This window comes from Delphinapterus leucas, chromosome 19 (genome assembly GCF_059928025.1).
Source record: "Delphinapterus leucas isolate spDelLeu-1000000601 "Yukka" chromosome 19, BTC_Dleu_Yukka2, whole genome shotgun sequence".
NCBI classification, from domain to species: Eukaryota; Metazoa; Chordata; class Mammalia; order Artiodactyla; family Monodontidae; genus Delphinapterus; species Delphinapterus leucas.
In genome coordinates, this window is record NC_143147.1 from 40,076,931 (window position 1) to 40,096,797 (window position 19,867).

At 51.8% G+C, this 19,867-nt stretch overlaps 1 protein-coding gene across 1 annotated transcript; it reads left to right on the forward strand.

Moving 5' to 3' along the window:
* The first annotated feature begins 4,054 nt into the window (after positions 1 to 4,054).
* EPX (eosinophil peroxidase) lies at positions 4,055 to 19,754 on the forward strand. The gene is made up of 13 exons (XM_022552591.3): positions 4,055 to 4,206; positions 4,314 to 4,407; positions 4,665 to 4,840; positions 4,985 to 5,102; positions 5,193 to 5,322; positions 6,786 to 6,992; positions 12,119 to 12,437; positions 13,924 to 14,084; positions 14,440 to 14,695; positions 15,118 to 15,288; positions 17,653 to 17,890; positions 18,457 to 18,669; positions 18,981 to 19,754. The coding sequence occupies exons 1-12, from the start codon at positions 4,131 to 4,133 to the stop codon at positions 18,656 to 18,658; spliced, it is 2,148 nt and encodes a 715-aa protein (XP_022408299.2). The 5' UTR covers positions 4,055 to 4,130; the 3' UTR covers positions 18,659 to 18,669; positions 18,981 to 19,754.
* The last annotated feature ends 113 nt before the right edge of the window (positions 19,755 to 19,867 follow it).

The following is a 19,867-nucleotide window of genomic DNA, read 5'->3' on the forward strand; positions in this document are numbered from 1 at the left end:
TTGTCTGTAGGGAATTTAAAAGTACCAACAGCACGGATGAAGTGTTGGACTGCTTCCTGTGCTCGTCACGTGTCAGCAATTCTGAACAATGTCAGTGATGAAACGCTTCTCCCCAAAGACATCTTTCGTTGGTCTAGATTCTAAACAATTGCTGCAATTACCGTTGCTTTAACAATTCTATATGTAAGCTTCAAATGAATGCATTTTTATTGCTTATCCTTTTTTTTTTTCTTTTTCTGCTGTACGCGGGCCTCTCACTGTTGTGGCCTCTCCCGTTGCAGAGCGGCCATGGCTCACGGGCCCAGCCGTTCCGCGGCATGTGGGATCTTCCCGGACCGGGGCATGAACCTGCGTCCTCTGCATCGGCATGCGGACTCCCAACCACTGCGCCAGCAGGGAAGCCCTATTGCTTATCCTTTAATATGTACTGTGTTCCACGTGGAAGTCAATTTGCAGAATTTCCAGTTATACGGTGGCTCCCTCAGTTACCTGCATTTGCTTCGAGGGTAAGTTCTAAGGGTTCAGAATCATCCGAGCTGGCTCTTGCTATGCTTTGTGCCCCTCATCCCCTGTAGCATCACATATTCTTGCTTTTAAACGGTTGGCTTAACATAAACAGTGTTAACTACTGTGATTGCAAAGAAAGAAGAGACAGAACTTGACTTTCTTCCATTCTGTCACTCTTTGTGACCATTTGGAATGAGAATTTGTGTTTAAGATTTAAAACAGTGAAACAGAGTGCAAATTGTGAAGTATAATATTTTTAAAGTGAAAATTTTAATTATATGTGAATATTTTACTGAATTTGAATATTGTTAACGTTGAGATTTGTTCTTTAAAATTTTTTTGTTTATTTTAAAACTAAAAAAACGCATCAAGAAAACAGAAACTGTAATGATACATTAAGTATTAAACCACCAATATGTAGGTAGTTTTTTCCCTTTATTTAAACACATTCATGTAATTAAAAAGTATTAATCCACTACTCTTTTCCTTTTTATCTTGTAGTATTTTATTTTTATTTCATTACTGGGATGATTATGTCCAAATTTAATAAGTGAGAATTTCCACACATTTCCTTTCTAGCCATTATTATTGCTTTTTTTCATTTAATGAGTGTTACTGAAAATAATTTTGTGGTGGAGAGGAGGAGGTATCAAAAACGAATCTGCTCCCATATCAGATACTCCAGGTCGCCACTGGGCAACACTTAGCCCCGAGGAAAATCTCTCCAGTGAGGTCCCAGTGGGCATTATGAAAAGCCCATGGGGGCTTCTGAGGGACCTGTGGCCCTTGCCCACACTCCTCTCCTGTTGTCTCTGTGTGGTTGACCCTGACCACAGAAAAAAAGCAGATGACACAGCTGACCACTGTGAGACCTGGCGAGGGCCACGCATGTCCAGGCCTGCCCCCCAGGGAAGGTCAAAGCGGGAGAGGGGGTGGATCCTCAAACTGGAGACCCCCAGGAGGGCTTCTCCCTCCATCACTGTCGCTCAACTCAGTTTCCAGTGGCCTGGCTTGGGCAGCCGGCACGCCCACTCCGACGGGAGGGTGCTCGGAGGCCAGGATCTGAACAACCCTGACTTTGGAGGCCTCCCTTCCTTTCTTCCTGCCCTCCTTCTTCCCAGGCACCGGGCCTGGATGCTCTGCAAAGCTCATGCACTCACTGCCCCCCACCCTTCCACCTCATGGTAACTGCTGGAGTAGGCTCAGCAAAGGAAGCAGCAATAGGGCGGAACGACAAGGCTTGTCAGACAAACACCGTCCAGCACCTGCTGCATGCCTGGCCCTGGTAGCGTTTCACCTTTATTCCATAACAGCTCTGCAAGGTAAACAGAGAAAGGCCTTCTGTTAGACAGTGAGGAGGCAGGCTCTGAAGCTGAGCAGCTGAGCCCGGTGAATGACGGTGCTGGGATCTGGACCCAGGCCAGGTCTGTATCACCTCTCTGTACTGCTCTCAACAAGCTCCTGGGTGCTAAGTGCTGTGGCTCCCAGAGGGAGCCTTCCTGCAGCATCAGCAGAAGCCTGGGAGCAGACAAGAAGGTCAAGGTGGTTGCAGAAGAGGGGCAGGGTCCCTTGCCTGAACACTGCCTGCCTGTCCAGCCCTGCAGCCCCGGGAACCCGCCCTCCATAGACTGGTTGTGCAGGGTTTCTTGGCGGGTCCTTCCTATCTGCTTTCCTCCATCACCACCTGGAGCGGTCAGCACGCCAAAACCCCCCAGAGATGGGCCAACATGGCAGGGATGGGCCTAGAGCCAGGGTTCTGTCTCAAGCTTGTCCCAGGGACCATCGCAGCCCGCAGCTGCGGCAAAACCCGTGCACACCTCACTACTGCTGAAGAATGAGAGTCCTCTCGGGGGGAGAGCAGAGCTCAGTCTGAGTCCTCTCCGGGGGGGGGGGCCCTGGAAGGAGAGCGACCTCGGTTCCATACGCCCTGCCCCAGCTTCCAATCTCCTGGGCGCATATGGGATCCTGAGGGCAGGGGAGGCGAGCACATTTGGGGAGCACTCCACATCTTTTGCAATCTCTCTCCTTCCTGAGGGTCACTGTCCCACTCTCACAGGCCTGGAAGCTGAGGTCCAGGGAGCGGTGCGGTCTACCCCGGTCACATGGCGGGTCAGCAGCAAGGAACTCGGTAGGCTTGCTGCAACTGCACGGTGACGGTCCGTCCTGACCCTATGCAGGAGAGGGGCCCCCGCTGAAGACAAGGAGATAAGATCAGCTGGCCCAGGCCCTCAACTGGGGCTTGTGAAAGGGGTTGCTGAAGGGGCTGTTTCGAGAGCAACCGGCGGGCCGGTGCTGCTGCTGTGGGAAGAGGCTGCGGAGGGCGCGGCGACTGCGTTAAGCGGGGCGGGGCTCGGAGGGCAGGAGGCGGGGACACCCAGCAGGCACAGCGACTGCTCCGAGGAAGGGATGGACACGTCCACCTGAAGAAGGGGCGAGCGCAGGCAGGCTGCAGGGTGCAGCGAGGGTGACTCTGGGGCTGAGCGCTGTCCAGGCAGACCAGGATGGGGTCGGAGCAAAGGATGAGCTTGGCTCATCCAGTGGCAGAAACCAGGAGGAAAGGCCAAGGGGTGTGAAGGCCTGGGCCCTGGAGGGAGCGCCGACTGGGGGCGTTCTACCCTTCAGATGCAGAAATGGAGGTCCAGCCAAGGTGGTGCAGGCCGAGTGGGGTCCAAACCCAGGTGGGTCGGAGCCCACCGCCTCCCCTAAGGAAGCCACTGCTGACCAAGGCCATAGAAAGTCAGAATTTACACCCAGCATGTGGTGCAGACCTGCTACTGACATGCACTGAAGAAGCACGCAGAGAAGCGCTAAGCCCGAGGCAGGTCCTCAGCTTGCACGGAATCCTGCTGCCATCGCTCCGTGGGGTGCTTCCCGGTGACTTCGCACTGTGTCCCCCAGATGGCCCATAAGGCAGCACCTTAATTTTCACTGCTAGGCCCTGCTTCCACCATCACCTCACCTTCCCCTGCATCTTGGAGACAGCTGGAGCAAGGGGGAGGGACCGAATCATTGACCCCACATCATTCATCCCCTCAATCAACTTACTGAGCACCTACTGAATACTAGGCCTTGTGCTGGGGGCTGGGGAGATATGACAGTAAGGCAGACCCGGCTTCTGCCCTGTTGGAGGAGGAGAGGGACCTTTCCTATTATTTAGCCCAAGTCCCATTTTAGGAATGTGGAGACTGAGGCTCAGAGAGGGGAAGTGACTTGCCCAAGACCATACAAATAGTTAGGGGCAGGACCAGACGCAGCGCTCTTCTGAGGCACACCCAGCAAATATTCACTGAGTGACATCTGTGTTCTAGGCACTGCTCTGGGCCCTGGGAGAAATATATCAGTGAACTCGATAACAAAGAGGCTGGGGATGGAGTGAGCAGATGAAAGAACATCTCCATGTTGGTGAGGGGTAAAGTGGGGTGTTTCAGTGTCACAACTGCCCCCAAAACGAGAGGGAAGTCCCAGAGCTCCACCTCAAGAGGCTGGGCTTCTGAGGCCCAGAGCTCCCCTCCCTCCCCCAGGACAGGCTATAAAAGTCCCTTCCCAGCTACTTCCACAGAAGAGCAGGAGGAGGTGAGAGGTGTGATCGCTTACCCCCCTGTGGCTGGGGTCTCACTGCAGAGATGAAGTTGCTCCTGGCGCTGGTTGGGCTCCTAGACACCCTCATCCTGGCCCGGCTCTCTGAGGGCACCACTCCAGGTAATAGCCCCTTGGACAGCCAAGGAGGAGGGCAATGGAGGGGGAAGCACTTGGGTCTGAGGGACCTGTGGCTGCCCTGGACCCTAAGCCTCCTTCCCTCCGAACAGCCTCCCCTAGGGTAGTGGAGACCTCAGTCCTCCAGAGCTGCATAACAGAGGCCAGGTTGCTAGTGGATGCTGCCTACAATCAGACTGAGAGGAGGTGGGCCTGGGCCTGGGTCTGGGGACTGCATGGGCCTGGAAGGGTTGACGATGGGGGATGGATGGACTCCAGCCAAGGTCATCTCACCCATCACCTGCCCCTGGGCACCTTGGGACAGTGCCATGTCGGTAGAGAGTCTCCCTTCTATCCATCCTTCTGTCTGTTTACACCGTGCTGACTGTCCCCTGCCCAGGTTAGGGCTCTGCTGGGTGTGTCTGCTTCCTCTCTCCAGCCCTCCCTTCTCCTCTTCTGGGCAGCATCAAGCAGCGCCTTCACAGTGGCTTGGCCAGCCCCATGGACCTCCTGTCCTACTTCAAACAACCAACAGCGGCCACCAGGAGAGTCATTCAGGCCGCTGATTATATGCATGTGGCCTTGGGACTGCTGGAAGAGAAGTTACAACTCCAGGGGTCCAGATCCTTCAATGTCACTGGTACTGCAGAGTGGAAGGAAGCCAGGAGGGGGTTGCAGGGTGCACGCCTTGGGGTGTTGGGAGGGGAGAGGGGAAAGGGATGGGAGGTACAGAACAGACCAGCTCTAGAAGAAGCTAGAGCCCTGCCCACTGTCCCACCCGCAGATGTGCTAACGAAATCCCAAATGTGGCTGCTGTCCCAGGCCAGTGGCTGTGCACCCCAGGATGAAGCCGAGAAGTGCAGTAACAAGTACCGAACCATCACTGGGAGATGCAACAACAAGTGGGTGCTGGGGCAGCACCTAACCTGGTGGGGCCCAGTTCCCTCCTCTCCTCCCCAACCCTGCTAACCCCAGCCCACCCACCACTGCAGGAGGAGACCACAGCTGGGGGCCTCCAACCAGCCCCTGGCGCGCTGGCTGCCAGCCGAGTATGAGGACAGGCTGTCGCTCCCCTTCGGCTGGACCCGCGGCAAGAGGCGCAATGGCTTCCTCCTCCCCCTTGTGAGTCAGGGCTGAGGGGCTGGAGGACGTTCCATCTCTTCTTTTTTTTTTTTTTTTTTTATATTCAATGTCTTTTTTTTTTAAACATCTTTATTGGAGTATAATTGCTTTACAATGGTGTGTTAGTTTCTGCTTTATAACAAAGTGAATCAGTTATACATATACATATGTTCCCATATGTCTTCCCTCTTGAGTCTCCCTCCCTCCCACTCTCCCTATCCCACCCCTCCAGGCTGTCACAAAGCACCGAGCTAATATCCCTGTGCCTTGCGGCTGCTTCCCCCTAGCTATCTACCTTACTACGTTTGTTCGTGTGTATATGTCCATGACTCTCTCTCGCTCTCTCACAGCTCACCCTTCCCCCTCCCCATATCCTCAAGTCCGTTCTCCAGTAGGTCTGCGTCTTTATTCCTGTCTACCCCTAGGTTCTTCATGACATTTTTTTTCCCTTAAATTCCATATATATGTGTTAGCATACGGTATTTGTCTTTTTCTTTCTGACTTACTTCACTCTGTATGACAGACTCTAGGTCTATCCATCTCATTACAAATAGCTCAATTTCATTTCTTTTTAAGGCTGAGTAATATTCCATTGTATATATGTGCCACATCTTCTTTATCCATTCATCCGATGATGGGCCGTTCCATCTCTTCTAAACGTGGGGAGTAAAAGCACAGCCCGGAGTCGGACAGGGCTCGAACCAGGCTGTCCCACAGGTTGGCTGATGACTCTGGGCAAGGACTCCAGCTGAATCAGTTTCCTTGGCCGTAAAACCCACTTAATATCGCTGTTGTGACTATTAAATAAAGTCCTTGATATAAACATCCCTGTAGGATGTGATCTATTAATGCTAGCCATTACACTATTGTTTTTTTCTGAAAGAATTCATGTCAAAGTGCCTTGCTAAATATAAGAAGCAATACAACTTAATGTAGTTCTAGCTATTGACCTAAACTATTTCACATTTAACAATTTATCAATCTTCCATTCATATGCCAAAATAACAATCTGTCATCTACCCATCTATCAACATCTATTTATCAATTTTTCTTCCGTTGATCTTTCCATCTATCCAATTCTCTATTTATTATCCATAGCCTAGCAACCGATCCTTGCATCTATCAATCAGTTCTACCATCTAATTATCCATTAGTCTATAAATTGATCTATCAGTTTCATCTATTTATCTCTCTGGAGAAGCTGGTGGGGTCTGAGCCAGCCAACCTGGCCCGTCCCCTTCCTGGAATTACTCCTGGAGTCCTCAGGAGCTGGGCTGGAGAGCATCCTTGTAGGAATGACAGCCACATAGGAAGTGGGACAAAGCAGGAGAGGGGAGGGGAGGGCAGGGGAGGAGGAGGAACTGTGTTAACTCCAGCAGGGGCAACCTGCCACCCCCTGAGTCCTGGGTTGGCTCGGACACCCTGCAGAGTCAGCGCCCCACGCTGATCTATCTCCCCACCAGGTCCGAGCCGTCTCCAACCAGATCGTGCGCTTCCCCAGCAGGAGGCTAACCACCGACCGGGGCCGGTCCCTCATGTTCATGCAGTGGGGCCAGTTCATTGACCACGACTTGGACTTCGTCCCTGAGTCCGCAGCCAGAGTGGCCTTCACTGTGGGCATCGACTGTGAGAGGACCTGTGCCCAGCTGCCCCCCTGCTTCCCCATCAAGGTACTTAACCCCGACTCCCAGGCTCCTGATGTGGCCTCCACCTCTGGCCGAGAGCTGGGGCTGGGCATCTGGTACCTAGTGCACCTGCCTTAAGGAGCTGCCTGTGACTCTGGAGTATCAGACAGAGACAAGATGCACAGTCCGGCACAGACGCCTGGTTCTGTGTGTGTTTGGGGTGGGGGTGGGGGGCAACCTGCCAGGAAGTCCCGGTGCTGGCCTCACAGAAGGGGAAGAAGTTGAGACTAGCCTTGACCCCTGGGTCCCTTTCCAACAAGGGAAGCCTTTAGGGTCTCTTAGCTCTTGCCCTTCTCTCCCTCCTGGGGTGGTCTGAGGGCCCTGCAGTTCTCACCATTTCCTGGGATCGGGCTGTGAGCACGGTGCTATCCTTCAGCTGAGAGGCAAGGATGGTGAGGGACACTAGGGAAGAAAAGACGGGCTCCAGGGAGCACAGCCTCTTCTGGGGACAGAGGGGACCCTCTGTGCGCGCGCGCGCACACACACACACACACACACACACACACACACACACACACATACATATTCACTCGCCCCTACTGGGTAGGGCAATGTTCTCGCGACATGACATGTGAGGGCCCCTGGCTGGCTCCTTCCTCAAGCTCCTCTGGGGAACTGTCCCTTATCTTCCTATTATACCTTTAGCTCTTGACTTTTTTTTATTTATTTAATTTTTAACATCTTTATTGGCGTATAATTGCTTTACAATGGTGTGCTAGCTTCTGCTGTATAACAAAGTGAATCAGCTATACGTATACATATATCCCCATATCTCCTCCCTCTTGCGTCTCCCTCCCACCCTCCCTATCTCACCCCTCTAGGTGGCCACAAAGCACCGAGCTGATCTCCCTGTGCTATGTAGCTGCTTCCCACTAGCTATCTATTTTACATTTGGTAGTGTATGTATGTCCATGCCACTCTCTCACTTCGTCCCAGCTTACCCTTCCCCCTCCCCGTGTCCTCAAGTCCATTCTCTACATCTGCTTCTTTATTCCTGCCCTGCCGTTAAGTTCCTCAGAGCCTTTTTTTTTTTTTAGATTCCATATATATGTGTTAGCATAGGTATTTGTTTCTCTCTTTCTGACTTACTTCACTCTGTATGACAGACTCTAGGTCCATCCACCTCACTACAAATAACTCAATTTCGTTTCCTTTTATGGCTGAATAATATTCCATTGTACATATGTGTCACATCTTCTTTATCCATTCATCTGTCGATGGACACTTAGGTTGCTTCCCTGTCCCGGCTATTGTAAATAGAGCTGCAATGAACATTGTGGTACATGACTCCTTTTGAATTATGGTTTTCTCAGGGTATATGCCTGTAGGGGCATTGTTGGGTTATACGGTAGTGCTGTTTTTAGTTTTTTAAGGAACCTCCATACCGTTCTCCATAGTGGCTGTATCAGTTTACATTCCCACCAACAGTGCAAGAGGGTTCCCTTTTCTCCACACCCTCTCCAGCATTTATTGTTTGTAGATTCTTTTGATGATGGCCATTTTGACTATTTCCTTACCCATATTAGGGAAGTTTTCAACTATAATCTCTTCAAATACTTTCTCAGTCCCTTTTTTTCCCTCTTCTTCTTCTGGGACCCCTATAATTCGAATGTTGGCGTGTTTAATGTTGTCCCAGAGGTCTCTGAGATTGTCCTCAATTCTTCATTCTTTTTTCTTTATTCTGCTCTGTGGTAGTTATTTCCATTATCTTATCTTCCAGGTCACTTATCCATTCTTCTCCCTCAGTTATTCTGCTATTGATCCCTTCTAGAGAATTTTTAATTTCATTTATCATGTTGTTCATCATTGTTTGGTTGCGCTTTAGTTCTTCTAGGTCCTTGTTAAACGTTTCTTGTATTTTCTCCATTCTATTTCCAAGCTTTTGCATCATCTTTACTATCATTACTCTGAATTCTTTTTCAGGTAGACTGCCTATTTCCTCTTCATTGTTTGGTCTGGTGGGTTTTTGCCCTGCTCCTTCATCTGCTGTGTGTTTCTCTGTCTTCTCATTTTGCTTCACTTACAGTGTTTGGGGCCTTCTTTTTGCAGGCTGTGGGTTCGTAGTTCCCGTTGTTTATGGTGTCTGTCCCCAGTGGCTAAGGTTGGTTCAGTGGGTTGTGTAGGCTTCCTGGTGGAGGGGACTAGTGCCTGTGTTCTGGTAGATGAGGCTGGATCTTGTCTTTCTGGTGGGCAGGACCACATCCAGTGGTGTGTTTTGGAGTGTCTGTGACCTAATTAAGATTTTAGGCAGCCTCTCTGCTAATGGGTGGGGTTGTGTTCCTGTCTTGCTACTTGTTTGGCATAGGGTGTCCAGCACTGTAGCTTGCCTGTCGTTGAGTGGAGCTGGGTCTTAGCGTTGAGATGAGATCTCTGGGAGAGGTTTCGCCGTTTGATATTACATGGAGCTGGGAGGTCTCTGGTGGACCAGTGTCCTGAACTCGGCTCTCCCACCTCAGAGGCACAGGCCTGACACCCAGCCAGAGCACCAAGACCCTGTCAGCCACACGGCTCAGAGCTAAAGGGAGAAAAAAAGAAAGAAAGAGAGAGAGAAAGAAAATAAAGTTGTTAAAATAAAAAATTTATTAAAAATTAAAAAGATTCTTAAGCAATAGAAAAAAAGAAAGAAAGAAGAGAACAACAAACCAAAAAACAAATCCACCAATGATAACAAGCACTTAAAACTATAGTAGAAACAACAACAGGGCTTCCCTGGTGGCGCAGTGGTTGAAAGTCCGCCTGCCGATGCAGGGGATACGGGTTCGTGCCCCAGTCCGGGAAGATCCCACGTGCCGCGGAGCGGCTGGGCCCGTGAGCCATGGCCACTGAGCCTGCGCATCCGGAGCCTGTGCTCCGCAGCGGGAGAGGCCACAGCAGTGAGAGTCCCGCGTACCGCAAAACAACAACCACAACAACAAAAACAGACAGAACCCTAGGACAAATGGTAAAAGCAAAGCTATACAGACAAACTCACACAAAGAAGCATACACATACACACTCACAAATAGAGAAAAAGGAAAAAAATATATATATCTATATATAAAAAAAGGAAGAGAGCAACTAAATCAATAAACAAATCTACCAATGATAATAAACTCTAAATACTAAAGTAAGATAAACATAAAACCAGAAATAAATTAGATGCAAATAGCAAACCCCAAGTCTACAGTTGCTCCCAAAGCCCACCTCCTCAATTTGGGATGATTCGTTGTCTATTCAGGTGTTCCACAGAGGCAAGGTACATCAAGTTGATTGTGGAGATTTAATCCGCTGCTCCCGAGGCTGCTGGGAGAAATTTCCCTTTCTCTTCTTTGGTCGAACAGCTCCCGGGGTTCAGGTTTGGATTTGGCCCCGCCTCTGCGTGTAGGTCGCCTGAGGGCATCTGTTCCCGCTCAGACAGGACGGGGTTAAAGGAGCCGCTGATTGGGGGCTCTGGCTCACTCAGGGGTAGGGAGGGGCACGAAGTGCGGGGCGAGCCTGCGGCGGCAGAGGCCGGTGTGACATTGCACCCGCCTGAGGCGCGCCGTGCGTTCTCCCGGGGAAGTTGTCCCTGGATCCCGGGACCCTGGCAGTGGCGGGCTGCACAGGCTCCCCGGAAGGAGGGTGTGGATAGTGACCTGTGCTCGCACACAGGCTTCTTGGTGGCGGCAGCAGGAGCCTTAGCGTCTCATGCCCGTCTCTGGGGTCCTTGCCGATAGCCACGGCTCGCGCCCTTCTCTGGAGCTCCTTTAAGCAGCGCTCTTAATCCCCTCTCCTCGCGCACCAGGAAACAGAGGCAAGAAAAAGTCTCTTGCCTCTTCGGCAGGTCCAGACTTTTTCCTGGACTCCCTCCCGGCTAGCCGTGGTGCACTACCCCCCTGCAGGCTGTGTTCACGCCACCAACCCCAGTCCTCTCCCGGCGCTCCGACCGAAGCCCGAGCCTCAGCTCCCAGCCCCGCCCGCCCCGTCGGGTGAGCCGACAAGCCTCTCGGGCTGGTGAGTGCTGGTCGGCACTGATCCTCCGTGCGGGAATCTCTCCGCTTTGCCCTCCGCACCCCTTTTGCTGTGCTCTCCTCCGTGGCTCCAAAGCTTCCCCCTCCGCCACCCGCAGTCTCTGCCCTCAAAGGGACTTCCTAGTGTGTGGAAACCTTTCCTCCTTCACGGCTCCCTCCCACTGGTGCGGGTCCCGTCCCTATTCTTTTGTCTGTTTTTTCTTTTTTCTTTTGCCCTACCTAGGTACGTAGGGAGTTTCTTGCCTTTTGGGAGGTCTGAGGTCTTCTGCTAGCATTCAGTAGGTGTTCTATAGGAGTTGTTCCATGCGTAGATGTATTTCTGATGTATTTGTGGGAAGGTGATCTCCATGTCTTACTCCTCCACCATCTTGAAGGTCTCCCTAGCTCTTGACTTTTAAGCCAAGCATAGCAAATGCCACCTCAATTTAGAGTTACATTACTCGATGAGCAGGTCTGTTTTCACGGAATTGCCAGCTTCCTGCAACCTGTCCTGGGTTTCCTCGACCTTCACCGTCTCCAAGGCACCAGCACAGAAAGGGGCTTAGGAAATGTCTGTTGAATTGAATGGAATGAAAGGAGCACAAGCCTCATGTCAGGAGAACTAGGTTCTAATCCCTCCTCCCCCGCTAACGAGTTGTCACTTCCCCTCTCTGAGCCTCAGTTTCCCCACCTGTAAAATGAGGATCTAAGGCCTCGTCCTTTTTTTTTTTTTTTGCGGTACCCGGGCCTCTCACTGTTGTGGCCTCTCCCGTTGCGGAGCACAGGCTCCGGACGCGTAGACTCAGCGGCCATGGCTCACGGGCCCAGCAGCTCCGCGGCATGTGGGATCCTCCCAGACTGGGGCACGAACCCGTGTCCCCTGCATCGGCAGGCGGACTCTCAACCACTGCGCCACCAGGGAAGCCCCAGACCTTGTCCATTTCTAACCTTTCATGCCTCTATGACACAACGTGCTAAGGGTGCTCAGATGACCTGGTGAGCAGCGTGAGTCTGGATGAGTCAAGGAGGGCTTCCTGGAAAAAGGGAGTTTTGAGCAAGGTTTTGAAGCAGGTGGGGGATGACCAGGAGGAGTGAGCTTGCTCGGGAGGGGCCCCAGTGTCACTGGCTCCTCTTCCACCTCAGATCCCGCCCAATGACCCCCGCATCATGAACCAGCGTGACTGCATCCCCTTCTTCCGCTCGGCACCCTCGTGCCCCCAAAACAAGGACAAAGTCCGCAACCAGATCAACGCGCTCACCTCCTTCTTGGACGCCAGCATGGTGTACGGCAGCGACGACACCTTGGCCATGAAGCTGCGCAACCTGACCAACCAGCTGGGGCTGATGGCCGTCAACACCCGCTTCCATGACAACGGCCGGGCCCTGCTGCCCTTTGACAACAAGCACGATGACCCCTGCCTCCTCACCAACCGCACCGCGAACATCCCCTGCTTCCTGGCAGGTCAGACTGGGGGGACGGAAGGACGAAACAGCCAGTCCCTGGGTTCCGGGCTGGGAAAGCCTCGTGGGACTCGATGGGGGTGCATGGCTTCAGACCTCAATATTAGGCACACAGATCTGTGCATAGTCATCCCAGAATCAGTAAGTTGGAAGGAGTCCCTTTGTGAACCCGGTGTGTGGCCGGAGATCACCACTTGACTCTCTTCGGTGATAAGGGGCTCACCCCCTCTGCTGTTCATCTGGTGCGGCGCTGACTGCAGAAAGCCCCTCCCCCCCCATTTTGATCCAATGCCCATCTGTTGCTCTTCATCATGCTTCTAGAACCTCGGAGAAAAAGCTCTATCTTTCACACAGTAATAGCCTCTTTAATAACCTGAAAGTAGCTTTCACTTTCGCCTTTTTTTTCTCCTCTGGGCTAAATTCCCTTAGAATCTTCAGTTTCCCCCCTGCTCTTGCCAGACACTGTCACCTGGTACCTTCTTCTGGAGGCATAATCTGAACTCTCCTAGGGGTCTTTGCCCCTGCCCCCCTTGCTGGTTATCATAATGATGGTCATTGCTTCTGGTTACTTAATATATTTAAATGTGCCATGTCTAATCCTTACAGCAGCCCTGAAAGGAGAGCATTATTAGCACCCTCGTTTTGCAGATGAGACACTCATCAGGGAAGATAACTAACGTGCTCCAGAGCAGAGTGTCAGACGGCAGAGTCCACAGTGAGGACTTAAGTCAGTGTAGTGGCCAGGTCTGGGCTCTTTCCACTCTGCTCCACCACCTCCTTTGCAGGGAGTCAGCTCCAGCCCCTTTTCTAAGGATTGTATGTTTCTTTGCTCCTGGCAAGAGCGGCATGCGCCTTCACCAGAGGTTTACTTAAGAGTAGATTGAATAAGACCACATTACAAGGGCTTAGTTCAAAGCCAGCAAATGACTGTGTGTAAGGCCACCTTCAGGAACGTACTTTCCTTCCCGGCCTCTAGGAGAAGGTTGGCTACAGAAACAGGCTCTGCCCAACCTTCCTTCTTTCTCCTTCCATGGGGCTCCCTGGGGAGAGCAGCATGACACCAAGCCCAAGCTGGGGAGAGGTCCATCCCCCGGGAAAGAACGTGCAGAAGGATACAACCCACAGGACAGGTTCCTAGAGTCACCCAGGACCCTCCACCAGCTGTGGATCTGGTAATCCTGCAGAGCAGAATCATTAGGCAAAAGGGTTCTGCCCAAGACCAGCAGCTGCCCTGTTCCACCTCACGCAAACTCATTCCAGTAACTTAGGGACTCGAGACTCCACTGTCCTCCCACTCCTGGCCCATTGTGTTTGTCAGTGGAGCCTCACAGCACAGCTGAGGAGATGGAGGTCCAGTGAGGGCCAGGAGTTTGGCCCAGGTCACAAAATCCCACCACCTCTTTCTAGTCCCCAGAGCCCTGTCTGCCTTAGCAGAAAGACATTGCTCTGGGAAGGACTATGGTGACTCTGAACTTGGGGTTTTCAAGGTGACAGCCGATCAACTGAAACCCCGAAACTGGCAGCCATGCACACCCTCTTTGTGCGAGAGCACAACCGGCTGGCAACTGAGCTGAGACACCTGAATCCTCGGTGGACCAGTGACAAGCTGTACCAGGAGGCTCGGAAGATCGTGGGGGCCATGGTCCAGGTAGGGGGCCCTAGGTCTCAGCATCCCTTAGAAGGCAATCTGGCGTGAGAAGCCATCCTGGGGGATGTGCCTCAAGTCAGCTAGGTCTGGGTGATTGGGAGTGTTCCTGAGATCTGACCTGTATCCCCAATACTGCCGCTAGCTCTCTCTGTGGCCCCGTTCATGTCACCCAGCCTCTCTGGGCCTCAGTATCTCCATCAGACAATGGGAGATTAACATCACCACATTTGACATACTGCCAATAAAGAATCAATATGTCTGAGCAGCCCTTCGAAAAGCAAAAGGTCTGTCCAAAGGCAGGGGAGTGGGGTGGGTGGCCACAAAGGTAACGTTCCTCCTCCATCTTTTCTTCCAGATCATCACCTACCGGGACTTTCTGCCCTTGGTTCTGGGCAAGGCCAGGGCCAGGAAAACCCTGGGGCCCTACCAGGGGTACTACCCCAATGTAGACCCCCGTGTGGCCAACGTCTTCACGCTGGCCTTCCGCTTCGGCCACACCATGATCCAGCCCTTCATGTTCCGCCTGGACAGCCAGTACCAGGCCTCAGGACCCCACTCGCGGGTCCCACTCAGCTCCGCCTTCTTCGCCAGCTGGCGAATCGTGCAGGAAGGTGACCAGGTTTTCCAGAGGCAGACAGGGCGAGGGGGTGGGGCCCAGTTTAGTGCCAGAGGCCAGGCTACTGCTAATCATCTCCCCAAGCGAGTGAAAACAAGGCAGGTGCCACCAAGACCCTCAGTCACGGGCCTCCCATCCCCTCCGGGATTAGAGGATTTCTAAAAGGGGAGGAGACTGGTGGTTGTGGTCCTGAAAGGAGCTTGCCTTCCACTCCTTCTCAGAGAAGTGGGGGTGATTGCTTTTCTTGCCGGCTCCAGCTCCCTTCATGTCCACCCAGGCCACCGTTTCTGGATACAAACATTATAGAATGTAAGTGACTGGCTTGTCCAGCTCTGAGCTAGCTTGGCATCATGTGATGACCCTAGGGGCTTCCAAAAGGCTGGTCCAATCTGTGTTGCTCATATTCCCCGCCACCAGGTGGCATCGACCCCATCCTCCGAGGCCTCATGGCCACCCCTGCCAAGCTGAACCGTCAAAATTCCATGTTAGTGGATGAGCTCCGAGACCGGCTGTTTCAGCAAGTGAGAAGGATCGGGCTGGACCTGGCAGCTCTCAACATGCAACGCAGCCGGGACCACGGCCTCCCAGGTGAGGGGGCTGCCCGCCCCTTCCCAGGCTTCCCCAGAGCAGGGTTGCTGGTGATGGTTGGTTGGGGAGAGGGTTCAGAGAAGACCCTTGGCGCCTCCTTTCTGACTGGGACTGTCTACAGGATGCGCTGAGGCTGATGCAACAAAGCATCCCTGAGACCTCCTTGTTGCTGTTCTGCCATGTCTTCTCCATCCTCCATAGGGTCTCTAGCTTCAGGGTCACAACAGGACCAGGACTTGGACGCAGGAGCTGAACAAAGGAGATCAGGACTTTCCAAGTAGAGAAAAACAGTGGCTTTAAAAAGCAAGGAAGGGCTTCCCTGGTGGCGCAGTGGTTGAGAGTCCGCCTGCCGATGCAGGGGACACGGGTTTGTGCCCCGGTCCAGGAAGATCCCACGTGCCGCGGAGCGGCTGGGCCCGTGAGCCATGGCCGCTGAGCCTGTGCGTCGGAGCCTGTGCTCCGCAACGGGAGAGGCCACAGCAGTGAGAGGCCCTCGTACCGCAAAAAAAAAAAAAAAGGGAGAGAAGAGCTGCTCCATGCCCCACCACCCTGGCAAGATCCAGGGAGGCAGTTCCAGGGATATAGAAACTGGCTCTTGGCTCTAATTGGGCAAAGAGCCTGAGAGGCAGGGAACAGGTGGAGTAAAAGTAAGACTGCCTTGGTTGTTTGGTGAGGCCACAGAAAGACTTCATCTCAGGAAATAAGAAAAATTAGGCACTTTGCTAGGATGTTTAATGGATATTAACTCTTTTAGTCCTCCCAATGACCTTGAAAAGCAGCTGTGACAGACATTTTTATAAATGAGAAAATAAACTCAGAGACATCTAGTAATTGGCCCAAGCCCACATAACTAGGAAGTAGTAAAATTCGAATCAGTTCCAAAATTTCTCCTTTCATCCCCCTGTTCAATCCCTGATGTTAGGGGAAGGCTTTGGCCACAGCCTCACTCATCTCTCCCTCTCCCCATCTCCTACTTCCCTGTCTAAACACAACCCGAAGCCCCATCTGCCTCTGCTAATTTCTGGCCGTGAATAATAAAGAGTGGGCAGTTTCTACTGCACCTAACAGCCCCCGGCTAGCACACAGCAGGCGCTCAAGGACCTGAGTATCTTTCCTTCACTACGCTTGGGTGCTCCTGACAGCTAGTGTTGTGGGCGCCCCCTGCTGGAGGTCTGATATTGCTAGCTGCCCAAGCTGCCACACAGTGAGTTTCTGTACCCTCTAAACTGTCCCAGAAATAGTGTACTGATCGCAGCTCTTGCAGTCTCCTCCAATCCCTTCCCAAATTTGGAATTGGAAGGCCTGGTCTGAACTCCACTTAATGGTGGGGTGACCTTGGAAAAGTCACAGTTGCTCAAGCTCAGCGAATATCCATTGATAACATTGGGATTACAAAGTACCTCACAAAAACGTGAGGATCCTGAGAGATAGCCACACAGCAGTGCTCAGTAATGGTGAAACATTATATGGTTTTCCTTTGTTCAGCTTGGGGGACGGTGTTTGGGAGTTGTAGTTCAATGGACAACATTGGGCTGGTGTTTCTTTGAGTCATGGCAAAGCTATCTTCCTCCTATCTTAATGGTCCCCATCATATCATGTGACTTGTCCTGGTGTGGGATCCTGATGGCTGAGAAATCAGTATGGTCTTTGTTAGTTTATGAGGCGAAAAAAAATTTTTAATTCTAGTTAAAATTTTTAAATTATATTGAGATATAATTAACATATCACAAAATTCACCAATGTAAAGCATATAATTCAATGATTTTAGTATATTTAGAGTTCTGCATCATATCTAATATCAGAACATTTTCATTACTCACAAAAGAAACCTAGTAATAATAGTCACTCCCTACCCCCATTCCAGCCCCTGACCATTACCAATCTTCTATCTCTACATATTTGCCTATTCTAGACCTTTCATATAAATGGAATCATATAGCATGTGGTCCTCTTCTGAGTAGATAAATTTTATCCATGTTCTTCATTTCTTGGTTCATTCACTCATTTATTCATTCGGGCATTCTACAAACCTGAGAGTCTTTTCTGTTCTAGGTAATGTCTTACTTGTGCCCGATTAATGCCAAGATAATATCATTGTGATTGTGAGTGTTGGGTTACGACAGCTTCTTACATTAGGACACACTCCTCAGCGTGTGCACAAAGCATGGTTGTCTGCTCGCACTGCAAATTAAGAGGGCAGTGGTTTGGTCTTTGGAAGGTTCAAGGCCTCTTCTGCCAGCAGGGATTCCCTTCTGCCCAATATTGCCTGACCACAGAGCTCCCTCAGGAGAAATCGCAGCGAGCAGAAGCTAATGGGAATCCGCAGGGGTAAGACTAAACTGCTCCTGTCCTCTTTCCCTACAGGGTACAATGCTTGGAGGCGCTTCTGCGGGCTCTCCCAGCCCCGGAATCTGGCACAGCTTAGCCAGGTTCTGAAAAACCAGGGTTTGGCAAGGAAGTTCCTGAATCTCTATGGAACACCTGACAACATTGACATCTGGGTTGGGGCCATCGCAGAGCCTCTTTTGCCAGGGGCCCGAGTGGGGCCTCTTCTGGCTTGTCTTTTTGAGAACCAGTTCAGAAGAGCCCGAAATGGAGACAGGTAAGTGCCCCTACCCTAAAGGGACCAGCCCCAGGGGCAGGGCAGAAAAGCACTAGAATTTCAAGACTCAGCAATGAGAGAAAGTACTCTTTTTAGCTTCATCTCTTCCAAGTACACAGGATCTGAGACCAGGAGCTCCTCCCTGGAGAGCTTGGTAAGAGGCAGAGAGAGCACTTGCCTGAGTTGGAGGCACCTTTAACTCAGGAGAGAGACTTCTCAGCCTCACTGTTCCAGGCTTAAGGATCCCAGAAAACATGGGCACAAAAGCTAAATCTGGTTTCCCTCCAATAAGCTTGTGGTTTAAGACTTGACTTCTTATTTGGATTTGGCATTTACCTGGGTTCAAATCCAGTCCTGGCTACGTAAATTACTGTGCAATTAATACTGGGCAACTTACTAGACTTCTGAACTTGTTTCTTCCTTTATAAAATGGGAATCATACCTATTTTCCAGGGATTTTGGAGAATTGAATGAAATAACGTATGTAAAGTACCTCACACACAGCAGGTGCTCATTCCTGTTCATCCCTGCCAAACTTCACCCACATCTCTCCGCTGTCTTGGTAGGTTCTGGTGGCAGAAACAGGGTGTTTTCACCAAGAGACAGCGCAGGGCCCTGAGCCACATTTCCTTGTCTCGAATTGTGTGTGACAACACTGGTATCACCACCGTTCCGAGGGACATCTTCAGGGCCAGCATCGATCCCTGGGGCTTTGTGCCCTGCACCTGCATCCCCAGCCTGAACCTGTCAGCCTGGAGGGGCAGATGAGGCTTCTGCAGGTAAGGGGGGCCTCCTCCAACAGCCCTGGGCTGGGTCAGGCCCTCACACCCTTCCCTGGACAGGACAGCTGAGTCCTCGCAGGCCCCTAAGCAGAAACAACAGAACTTGTCTCTAGCAACAGATCACACTTTCACAGTGGCTTCCCAGTGTGCTAGCCTCTGGGTTGATAGTTAACCCCAGGGCCCAGGACTTTGAGGGGCAATTAGGAAGTATCCAACTAGCCTCAGCTTGGTCATCAACACCCTAAGAACAGCTCAATCTCTGGACATCCAGCAAGTTCCTCACTTGCCCACTTGTGCTGCTTCCGCAGGAGTCCATCCCAAGCCTCTGACCTTGGAGACCTTGGAGACAAGGAAACCTGGGGAAGACCACAAGGCTACCTCCTCCCCTGGAGCAACTGCTTCCTGCTGATGCTTTTGCTGGCTATAGCTCAGAGCTGGTTCTCTGGCTGGGAGTGACGGCCAGGGTTCCCAGCAGCAGTGAACCCTCCTGCCATGCGAGCCTCTTATGTAATAGGTCACACGTCAGCTCCAGGTGCAAGGGCTCGTGAGCCAAGCAAGGGGGTCCTGAGGCCCAGGCAAGAAGAGTCATCTTCATCTCCAGCCACTCTCATCTATTTCCCACCCTGTCCCTGACCCCTGCCTATGACTGGGAGGCCACAGAGTCCCAGCCTCCAGCCACCCCATGGTCTTTCTCTGGAGCCTGCAGGCTGCACAGCACCCTCTGCTTCTACCAATAAAGCACCCCTGAGGGCAGAAGCTGGTTTCTGCATTGGGCTCAGGGGGGGCAGGGGCTGGACCTCAGTCCCATGCTTTGCTCCAGATGTTTAAGAGGAGTGCTGCTAAGACACAGCTGGCACTAACCTTAAAGCCTCCCCTGGGGGCTGAGTTTAGAGCATCGAAAGAAACACTGTGGAGTAGGAAAAGCCAGGAAAGGGCAGCAGCGTTAGGGGCCCCAACATTAAGGAGAATAGCTTGGCCGTGAAAGCGACCCAAGCAGAAAACCAGCCGACAGAACGTCAGTCAGTATAAAAAGTTTTTATGTACAAAAAACACAATAAAAGATGACAGCTAGCTAGCAGAAAGGACTGGGCATTGCCTTCAGCCTTCATTTACTATAGAAACAAGCCCCCAGCAGGAAGGGTAGGCTACCCTGGGAAGAGGAGGCTGGGTTCCCGGGCCAGGAGTGTAAGATCTC